We start from the raw sequence: 12,057 nt of genomic DNA, 5'->3' as shown, positions 1-12,057 counted from the left end.
CATTCTGTGCATTGTTGAAGGCTGTATAGTGACCTTTAGTTGCTAACATTCTCATCATTTGGACAGTAACAATCATAACCACATCTCCATATTTTCATACAGACTTGTAAGCTTGATGATGACTTTACTACCTGCTTCCCACTATGATTTCAGAAAATATTAGCATGTCACAAATAAAGTTAGTTGCTTGAATAACTTTTAGGCCAGTTGAGTGAAACACTTGAAAGAATATATGCATGATCATTTAATAAGTTTTACAGGTGAATTCAATTAAACATTTGTATAAAACAAAATATGCCATGAAGAAATATGCCATAAAGAATTTATATATTACATCTAAACAAATATTGCAAAAAAGTGAAATAACAATATATCTTTTGACAAAAGATAAAAACAGCTCTCAAACAATATGGTAAATTTTATAGATGTGTTTTGCAAAATATACAATTTCAGCAGATTACACAGGAAGTTGAGGGTGAAGAAAGTAATAAACATATATAATTATGAAGTATAATGAACGTAATCTCTTAAATTTCAGATCTATCTAAACTATAATGCCTACTAAATGTAAGGAATGTTTTGTTTAAAGGATTTTATATGGTTTTCTTATGGACTGAAGCCTAAGTATTGACTTCTGATCTAAGAATACTGTGGATTCATTTATTTTCATGGGTCCCAATTTTCAAAGATTGAGGAAAACTTGCATTTTCGTGGATATTTGATTTCATGGTTTTTCAAAAATCTGCATCTAATCATACAGCAAATTTGTAATTCGTTGAACATTTAAATTCATGGTTTCCCTGTACTCACAAAATCCAGGAAAATTGGTATCCTACGAATAATAATGAATCCACAGTATTTCATTCTTAAAGATATGGTAAAGGAACTATAACTCATTAATAATTCCCATGCAGAAGTTTTAACTACCACTTTCTAATGAAAATGTAATACACTTATTCCACAGCCAACATGGATATTATTAACAAACTATTTCTCAGGCTAGCCAATATGGGTCAAATTTATTTAAAGACATAGCTTATATTTTTCAATTTTAAATTCAGGTGATGACTTAAAAAGTAACAAAAGCCTTAAAGCTATAGGGATTTGTTTGAGCAATGTGCACAAATGCTCTAAGCATCACATAATCTCAGTGAACATAACAAAGCTAAGCGATTATAATTAACTAATATTCTATGGTACAGCCAGGCTGTTAATTTATAGACAATCTTGTCTAAAATAATATACAAACTCGAACATCAAAAATTCAAATATATTTTTATCGATGAGACAATGTCTATTATACAAAAATCTTCATTTATCACCCTTTACAAAGGAGACCATTTCCATCTGTGTTCAAGAATAAGATGGATGGATGGATGCTTAACATACAATGTTTAAGAATTTGTATCTTGGTTATTTGTGTCATTGGGTTGTTGTCTCATTTAAAAATATGCCAAATCTCCTTTAATTCAGAATAAGAATTATAAAAAGATCTTCAAAAGAAGGTTAATTTTGTGTCTCCAAATTTGTATTACCATTACATTGGAAAATCTATATTTAATGTTTGCTTTATTGCAGACAGGGATTATTTTAAATAAATAGTTTGAAAATGTCAGGACCTATATTGCCATGTACACTTGTAAGTTTTCTCTTGGCAGCCTTCATGACAAGTTAATTTTTTTACTAAAATGCCTCAATTTGTCATGACAGACAATCTTAATAGCATGGGGCTAATCTGGCTTATGATAATAGATGACCTATGTAAAATGTTGAGGCTATCTAATATTAATTTAATTGGTGAGTGTCATGGCAACAAAAGGGTTGTACATGTATACATATGTCTTCCTAAACAGGTGAAATACTTCTTAAAGTGTTACTAATTTCACAGGACTTTTTTCAGTTTACTCGTTGAGAAAATTTTAAATGTCAATAAACTCCCTCAAAATAACCTTTATAACTATAATAGATGACTTCATTGAAACAACTTTCTTTGACTAATGCATGTAAACGTTCTTTGTAGTCCTTACTGTTTAGTACTTTCATCAGAGGTATTTTTGGTATTTTTAGGTATATCAAGATAATAGAGATATATATATATATATATATATATAAATAAACATACTTATTAAGTCATGATCTGGTAAAAATTAACAGTATTTACATAAAAATTCAACAATTTTTACATTAAATAATTTGTTTCCTAATTTTAAAAAGGACAATTGTTAGACAACATTAATCATATCTACTGGTCCCATATTTTCAGCCTGGTTTAACATTTGGTATTGTGTATATGTTTTCAATGTGTAAAGTAGTGGTAAATTGATGAAGAATCAACATTATTCACACTGAAATTTGGTTTAAAAATTATCTTTTTCTAAAATCAAAAATTATGGACAAGAAGAAAGATATAAATTGGTTTATATTTAAATTCAATCTACACTTTTATTCAAATCAATTATGCCACTTCAGGCAAACAAAGCTTAAGTATTACACAAGCTGGCATGAAAAACACATCTCAAACAATCATAACTAACATAAACAATAGAAAATGAAAATTAAAAAAAAAAAGAAGACATAAAATATTTACTTACTATCTTATATAGCAAATAATGTTTTTTTCCGATCATAGAAAATTAACTGTAAGTTTCTCAGGCCAAAATTTGTGATGTCGCATGTTGGATTACTTTTACAGATACAATCAAAATCATATTCAATGTTTTTTAAGCTTTTATCTGTTTTTTTTTAAGAGAACTAGATAGATCCACATTGTTTCGTCATTTTTCTGATTTTAAGTAATAATACGTGACAGATCATCATATAACACATAGGTTACCTCCCTTGTTTTCATAAACAAAAATTATGATGAAAATTTGTATTTTTGGACAATATTTATCTTGTCTAGAGTGAAACTCCAATTTATTTTCCTTTGAAAGTATAATTTCATGCATGAATTATTATGTCGTCACCAATATCTTTACTGACTTTGATATAAAATTCCTTTAATGTATTAAAAAATGAACTATTCAATGAATATATACTAAAATATTTAAATTAAAATAATACGGTTCTAACTAAATGTCTTCCAAAGTAAATTAAAAAAAAAATCAACTTCATTCTTGCATAACTATTTCATTATACTATTTGTCTCCTTGTACATTTAATAATTTAAACTGTTATCTAAAAATCTTAGCTATCCACAATTGAAATTTTTTATCTTATCTAAGAATCTTACTTATCCACAATAAAATTTGGAAGCTCAAATCATAGTCCACAAAAACCAACAACGAAAACAGTCAACAATGAGATTATTCTAATGAGGCAGATCCACTACAACTTTGACATAATTAACAGGGAAAAATCCAGTCCTTCCATTTACAGATCCTTCATACCAATTCTCGTCAATCTGAGATATTAACTTGATGTTATCCCCCTCCTGGAACCCCAGCTCTCCCTCATTCTCTGGTTCAAAGTCATATAAAGCTTCACAACAAGCTTCCTTTTTTGGTGCTGAAAAGATCATATTTATATCTAGTTATAACAGTATAAAATATACAGATTGCAGTCTAATTTTCAGATATCCCCAGTAGATTAGATCAACTTCTGTTTTATGCCTTTAATATAATGTATAACACCCGATATTTTGTTTAATATTTTAAATGTAAGAAGTCAAGTTATGTAAATTTTGGGTTATCTCAATTCTAATGGAACATTCAGCTTAATATAAAATTTACCAGGACATTAAATCTTCAAGCTTCAGCACATACTGATCCAAGTGGACTTCCATAATTATTAAATATTTACTGTTTTTAACTTACCAGAACTAAAACTAGAAGATGAGTTATAATTAAAACCATTGCCATGGTTTGTTAAGTCATTAGGTGCTGCTTCATAAAAATGGTCTGGGGAGGTGCTTCGTCTTTCAGACATTGGTCGAGTTTTACGTTCCCTTCTTGGTCTGGATCCAGCATTTTCTCTCCTAAAAAGATACTCATGTGTTAAATTTCCCTAAATACAGAACTTGAAAGTGATCAATTATATTTTAATCTTTATCAGGATTGCTGAAAAAAATTGGGTTTTGAAACCACAATTTCACGATCAAAATTATGTAAACTCAACGGAAACAAGTTTCTCACCTCAGCAATATTGGTTTCAATACATAGCAAGCATTCAAAGCCCTAGTAAAATTGAAATTAAACAGATAAATTACAACAAAATAGGTGACACATGCATGGGTTTGTATACAACTACAATACGAAAGATATTTACAACTTTTTTTATAAACTGCAACCAGGATTATCTGTTTTGCAGTGCGAATCTGCAAAATCATAAATGTAAATCTAATAATTTTTTTAAACATAAAATTCACTCAAAAGGCATCAATAAAATACAATATTCATATTTACTTGTCTTCTAAAGTCTGTACTAGACCCTGTAAAGTTTCCATGGCTGACCGATGGTATTCAGCTTGAGCTTCTATAAATGACTGTAGCTGGCATATATGTTCTACCTGTAAAGTAAAGTAAACAATTAATAATTAATAGAACAGCATCCCCCACACCAAAGGATAACTCAGAAGATGTGAATGCACACTCTCATCCTAAGGTGTCTGCCTGCACTACAGAATGTATCTGATCGGCAATTCTATGACAAACTATCTGTGCCACTCTTCTTATGGATTTGGTTCTTTAATAATTCATTGGAGACTTACTTCATGTAGGAGCTCCTCAGGAGTCATGAAGAATATAAAATGGATTAACTCCTCTCACTAATTAATTCAAAACTTGGTTACTATATTGAACTTGTCTATCCCATCAAATTTTAAATAAAGGATACCACAGGTAAAGTTATTTATGTCTTATATCTTGACTTTCACCTAGAAATTAGAGTCGGTTCAGAACAAAACTTTACTTAAAAAAGATAATTTCAGCTTTCCATTCTACCTGCACCTACATATGGAATATATATATATCTTCCACTTGAAAAAGATATTTCAGATCTTGCCTTTTCTATTACGATTTCATTAATCAAGAGTTGCTGCTTACAAGGAAGCTATTGAACAAAGGTTTCTAGTAATAAAGTCAAATCTTTGAAAGTTTTACAGGCACCATCATGAGTTGATTGACCGTTTGGTAATATCTGTCTCGCAGATAACCATAGATATGTTCTGATTATCGTATCCATTCTCCTGTTCCTCGATTCCATAATTGGAACATCACCAAACAAAACTTAATGGTAAATTTGTACTTACCATAAGCAATACAATGGGAGTCACATATATGAAGCAGGATATGCTGACCCCTCCATAGCACCTGAGATCACCCCAAGTTTTGTTAAAAAGGGGTTTGTGTTGCTCTTGCTTAAGTTTTCAGTGTTTTACTTTGTGTATTTTGATTTTTCAATGTCTGTGTTGTTCTACTGGTAACAGTCTTGTCTCTCCTTTTTCCTAAGAAATGTTGCTCAATTTCAAAATTTCTCATTCAGTCAAATTCATGGCTTAGAAAATGTACATGACCATTGGTTTAAGAGATTTCTTAGAGTTATATAAGAGCCAATTACCAATCCCCTATTGGATTATTTGTAATAAGTTGATATAACTTATCAACATATTTTATAGGAGTAACACATAGGGTAGTATATGTGGAGCAGAATCTGTTAACCCTTTCCGGTGTACCTGAGATTACCCCCGATTTTTGGTTGGGTTCATGTTTTTTATTTAAGAGTTTTTTGCTATGATTTTGTTGATCTGTTTTAGAGTTAAGAGAATTGATTCTGCCTTTGGTATATTCAGCCTTTTTTTGTCAGAAGATGTGAATGGCATCTCCCATCCTAAGGTATCTGAGGACAATCATATAAAGTTTCATTCAAATCAGAAGAAGACATACATGGTATTCATATATTAAATGTATACAGACAATTTTCTAAGTTACAATGGGTCTTAAACTTGTTATAAAAAAACTAACGGTAAAGCAAACCAAGTTTGTTTTCTATAAAGGCAGCCATACAGATGAGTCATCAAGACACAAACTCCCTAAAAAAAAGGGGGGAAACGTCATAAATCAGTTGATGAAGAATACTTTGTTGGTGTGTAACTGTGACTTACATCATTTTCTAAGAGGTTACTCATTGCAGCTTCTGCTAATTGTTTTGATTCGTCAAATTTTTCTTCAGCAACCCTTAGGTCTTCATCTGTAACTTGAGATCCTGCAAAATAGAATATTATACTTTGTGAGTTAGTTTTTTAAAGGGAAATATAATTAACATAAACCTATGAAAAAACAATGACAGAAAACTTATCTATGAGAAATTTTTAAAACAAGCTTTTGTTAGTTGGTGATCAGGAGGTCTAATGATAATTATTAGTATGATAATGAAATCTGAATGATTTCTTTTTATCAATTATTAATCATCACTAAGTACCAACTCAACTATAGACATTTTCAGAAAATCAGCATAAATATATTGGTTGAAATGATATTAATGATTTCAAAATGAATTGATAAATAAAGATGAAAATGTTTCAGTTAACTGAAAAAATAGTCAAATGCAGGAAATAATCAATATGATCCTATAAAAATGGGAAACAACTGATATCAAAATATAAAACTATAGATGTGTCAATACCACAGGAATATATTCATCCAAGCATGTGGGATTTAATCAAGGGCCATAACTCATTAAAATGTAAAATATCTAGAACAAAATGAAAACTCAATCTTCCAACTCATTATTACTGAACTATAAACCAAAAATCAAGCATGCCATGACAACCAAAAAAGAAGAATTTTCAAGCAAAAGTTCAGGTTCATGGGACGTAATTTGGTCAAAATTTAGTATGAATACAAGATTACGACTCCAATTTGTAACTTATAATTATAGAACTACATGCCAAAAACAAGGTCCATATCAGCAGGAAAGACATACTATAGTTTTGATTTCTGTTGTATAATTTGAATGACAGAAGAAAGGACGTAGATAAAATGATAAGCTCCCACCAGTGTGGTGAGGAAATAAAATGTTGATATTTGTATCTATTTGCAAATATATAATAGAGATTGAATTTCAAACCATAGTGAATATTTCCTTCTAGGATATTCATTATATTTTTATCATGCTCTACTCATGTTCCCTATATATTTTCTGACACAATAATTATTTTTTTTTCTTCAAAATTATCTGTTCAGTTACTAAAGAAATGTGGAATGTAAATTCATATAATGCTCTCATATTTTATTCCTCATGCAAACACTTTTAAAACAATGTTAACCACAACAATAACCATGGAAACAGGGTATTTCCCTACACCTCTATATCTATAACCAGACATGCCATACATTCACAGACATTAAGCACATTGCATGCAAATATTGCAATATCTAGCTTGCATGGTAAAAAAAATAATGTACAAGTATATTCCTTTTATTTTTTTCCAGCTCTTAACATCCCTACTTTGGTGAATATTACTGAAAATTTTCACTTCGGACAAGTAACAGAACCCATTTTCCTTCATTTTTGTTCAATATGTGACAGGTTATTACTGGTACAAAATGTAATTAAATATAAAGATAAGAATAATTAAAATGATGTACGGCATCCTTAATTCTTCATAACTTTTAAAAAGAATATATTAAAATGGGAGGGAGTCTTTCAATAAAATGTGTTTCACATCTTTTTCAGCATAAATCATATGTCTTGAATATAATAGTGTACATTTTCAAAGTAAGGATGAGGGTACCAAACATAGAGTAATCTCTGCACACTGCAATATGACTAAACTCTGAAAACTAAAGGCAGTACACTTCCAATGTATGATATTCTTGGAAACTACAAACATACAAGCAGACTCTGTTTTACTATGTAAAATGCTCCCCTTCCAGCAGCAATTGATGGTACAACATACCAGTTACGCAAGTCATGTTATTTGAGAGAGTAACTATAATTCTCTTATTAACTAAAAACTCCCAAACCTCTTTAACATGCTCACTATATTCCTTGTATTGAAAATATATTACTGATAGGTAATGGTAATATTTAGCTTATTTTATTTGGTTTGCCATGTGCTTAATTTAAGTAATAAGTTGTAGTTCCATGTAATGAAAGTGAATCACATGAGAAGAATGACACCTGAGACAAAAAAGCTTGTTCTGTGGACAAACAATGAGGTTTCATCACTCATTGAAACATTAAATTTCTTAAGCTTTCTGTCTCAAAATCTCAAATATACTTTTCAGATGTTTTAGATTGGCATTTCTATTTCAATGTTTTCATTGTTATGGCACTTTTCGAGTTATATGATAATGAATTGGAGAAGATTTCAAGCAAAGAGTAAATAAAATATTCATGCTTTAAGCAACTTTTACTGAAGCTGATGATAAATTTTGATACTGACTGCATATTAAATATTCTATCCCAAAGGGGAGGTAACTCATTTATCTGGTTAATTAGAGCATTCTAATATAATAAAACATTAATACTACCTGCGCCTTTGCTTGTTGTTTCTGTTTGTAAAGAGGTACATGTAGTATATATAATATAAATTAATAAGTTTGAACTATGTACCTAATGTTACAACCACTAAAACCACAAGCAACATCAAATTATAGTAAATATTGAATCTTGTTGGATATACTTTTATATGTCTATTGACAGCAATGTCAAAAATCATCTCGTTTTTGCTACTTTCAAACTTTGCAAAAGACCATAATTAAACATTCAACTAAGATTGTTTGTCTTAACCTCTTTAGTATTTGTCTGTTGGGTCTTGTTTATCAAAATATGTCCATATTTTAAAAAGGTTTCAGTTATTTTTTCCTAATAAATGTTGTATAAGATTTCCAAAACATAAAGTTTGACTAATTAAATTTTCAGCATCATGATATACATTCTGATAAAGAAAAGGCTTTAGATAACTACAAGTTTACATGTATCTCAGTGATATTTTTGGAAGACAGGGTTCTGACAAGTATTATATAAAAACATGGTGTATAATGACAATCATAACACATATAAATCTTTTTATTAAATTCAATTCAATATAATGTTTTCTAAAATTCTAAATTTCTATGAACATCCATTTTTGTTTTATTTTTAATATTTATTCTGAATTTTATTTGAAAATTGAATCAAAATGTAATTATATAAGGAACAAATGGAATAGGAGAATGAAAAAAAGGCAAAATGGTAATAGTGCAAAATATATTTAAGCTTTAAGCTAATATCTACATGCTAATCCTATAAAATTTCAAATATATGATGGATAAATATAGTGTGTAACTGTTCAGAGCTTCTGCTTTACACCCCACTTTTTATATCTTAAATGGTAATTTAGGTTTAGAATTGTATATTGTATCCAAGTAGTTTTCTTCAGATTTTTTAAAAACTTTAGTTCAACAGTTTTGATTATTAAATGTACTTTGTATTTTTAATTTGGTTAAGTCATCGTGTTTTTAAAATTTCATCAAAGATCTAGTTAAAAGTGAGTTTGCACAATTCTTTCTTGAGTTTTTTGTTCACCTATCAATTTGATTTTGGGTTGTTTTGTCCATGTATTGTCTTGCTTGTAGAGGGTGGATTATACAGTAGTAGTTTGAAATATATTTTCAAAGGTAGCCCTTTTTATTATCTATATGTAATAATAATCAAGCTACAGAATTCAGTAGGACTACCATGTCTGTATCTCAGTAGTTACCTGGACCCAATTATCGAAGAAGCCTTCTGCATTTTTTATGCCCTGTCTACATAAGGTCTCTGTTCTGTGTTACCGTCAGTCCAATAGTCCCTATGTTAGTCTGTCCTGTATCAGGTTAATGTTTTGATTCAAGGTTTTGACCTTTATTTTATAGTTCCTTGAACATGGAAATTTGATAGTGCGAGGTGGGCATGGTTATTGATTTGTTATCAATTTTAGATTTTACTTTACATGATATTTATTTGTTCTTGTGCCATAAGCTTTTACTCCTAATCTTTTATTTAAACTATTTTACGTTTTTAAAATAATTAATCAAAACGGCTGTTTTATCCATAAAACATTTACAGCATCCATGGAGCCCAAAATAAAAATACTAGCAGAGTAATAAAAAAAAAAAGATATGGGATAGATCCTAAGATGTCAATGAGACATCAATCCAACAAAACAAGAATTACCAAAAAAGATACATCTCAAGGGGATTGTCTTCAACCATAGAAAAACAAGACTGCACACGCTGAAATGTCTCGCCTTCTTTACTGACCATTGATTTTATATTGATAGTCCTAAATATAAAGCTTTACTAAATGTATCACATAAACTTAACATGATCCAAGAAAATGAGGTCGAGGTCAGATAAACCAAACTAGAAATACATGTACACCTAACAATCATTCAATACACCAAATATAGTTGACCTATTGCTTATAGTTTCTAAGAAACAGACTTAAACAGGAAAACTAAACATTGACCAATGAACCATGAAAATAAGGTCAAGGTCAGATGAACCATGCTGACAGATATGTACACCTTAAAATCAATCTATGCATTAAATATAGTTGACCTATTGCTTATAGTATCTAAAAAACAAACTTAACATTGACCAATGAACCATGAAAATGAGGTCAAGGTCAAATAAAACCTGCCAGACTGACATGTACATTGTAAAATATTTCCATACACCAAATATAGTTGACCTATTGCATATAGTATTAGAAAAAAAGACCAAAACATAAAAACTTAACTTTAATCACTGAACCATGAAAATGAGGTCAAGGTCAGATGACACCTGCCAGTTGGACATGTACACCTTACAATCATTCCATACAACAAATATAGAAGACCTATTGCTTATAGTATCTGATATATGGACTTGACCACGAAAACTTAACCTTGTTCACTGATCCATGATATGAGGTCGAGGTCAGATGAAAACTGTCTGACGGGCAAGAGGACCTAACAAGGTACGCACATATTAAATATAGTTATCCTATTACTCATATTAAGAGAGAAATTAACATTACAAAAAATCTGAACTTTTTTTCAAGTAGTCATTGAACCATGAAAATGAGGTCAAGGACAATGGACATATAACAGACGGAAACTTCATAACATAAGGCATATATATACTAAGAATGAAGCATCCAGGTCTTCCACCTTGGAAAATATAAAGCTTTTAAGAAGTTAGCTAACGCCGACGCCGGATCACTATCCCTATGTCAAGCTTTCTGCGACAAAAATCGCAGGCTCAACAAAAATAGTAAATACATGTAAGTATGTTTTCATCCTTCAGTCAAATATATTACAAAGATAAGTTAAGATTTTTGCATTCCTGGATTTTTTCCTTATAGACTGGAATACTAAACAAAAATTTACAATATCAATCTGTCTAAAACAATGATCAAGCAAATAGTAAACAAAATCTCCATGCACCACAAAAATAAAATGCTATACACCCTAAAACCCAATCTTTCTGGGAATACAAATATAACAATTCCTATCTAGATTTTCAAGCCCTGCTATTCATACCTTAATTATGGTTATTATCTTTCTTTGATGATGAAGATATTTGTATTATTTTTGATTTTTCATCCATAATTTACCTTTTGTACTTATCTACATATCTTAAGATGATATCCCTAGCTGTTGTAGTGATATCTTTTACTATGATACAAATGCAGTATATACAGTGAGTTTTTTTTTAGTTTAACGAAAGTTATGAAACAACACAGGAGTAAAATAAAACATGAACTTCCCTTCCAAAATAAAAAAAAATTACACTATGCTTGTAAAATTGTATAAAACTGCTTTACAAAGTTGGAGAAAATAAGCATAAATCTTTCAGCATATGATTAAGAAATAAATCCTCCCTAGATGATATGATATTGTGATAAGTACTGAAAGCCTCTGACCACCATATGCAATATACATTGAAATCAATAGTACCTTCTCCTTTAGTGAAAGAATAGCATGAAAGAAGAAGACATGTATTATACAATGAACTATTGGTTATGGATACACAGATATCTCATATAATTGATGAATATTGTCAGGAAAGTGATGAAAACCACTGCATGTCCAAATATGCTTATGTC

The 12,057-nt window shown here is 29.9% G+C and overlaps 1 protein-coding gene across 2 annotated transcripts in view; it reads right to left on the bottom strand.

Moving 5' to 3' along the window:
• Window positions 1–231: 231 nt before the first annotated feature.
• Window positions 232–12,057, bottom strand: part of LOC127735833 (endophilin-A3-like) — a 59,057-nt gene continuing 47,231 nt past the window's right edge. Inside the window, exons 7-11 of one of the 2 annotated variants that reach the window (XM_052246221.1) lie at window positions 8,475–8,495; window positions 6,101–6,201; window positions 4,404–4,507; window positions 3,816–3,976; window positions 232–3,507 (exon numbers count right to left, since the gene is read on the bottom strand). In XM_052246221.1, the coding sequence (XP_052102181.1) occupies window positions 3,311–3,507; window positions 3,816–3,976; window positions 4,404–4,507; window positions 6,101–6,201; window positions 8,475–8,495 (584 nt within the window). In that variant the 3' untranslated portion in view covers window positions 232–3,310. The remainder of the gene's footprint in view (window positions 3,508–3,815; window positions 3,977–4,403; window positions 4,508–6,100; window positions 6,202–8,474; window positions 8,496–12,057) is intronic. The other variant, XM_052246222.1, reaches the window with a different exon arrangement.

This window comes from Mytilus californianus, unplaced genomic scaffold (genome assembly GCF_021869535.1).
Source record: "Mytilus californianus isolate M0D057914Y unplaced genomic scaffold, xbMytCali1.0.p SCAF_3, whole genome shotgun sequence".
NCBI classification, from domain to species: Eukaryota; Metazoa; Mollusca; class Bivalvia; order Mytilida; family Mytilidae; genus Mytilus; species Mytilus californianus.
The sequence above is the reverse complement of the archived record's forward strand: the minus strand, read 5'-3'. Positions and strand labels throughout refer to the sequence as shown.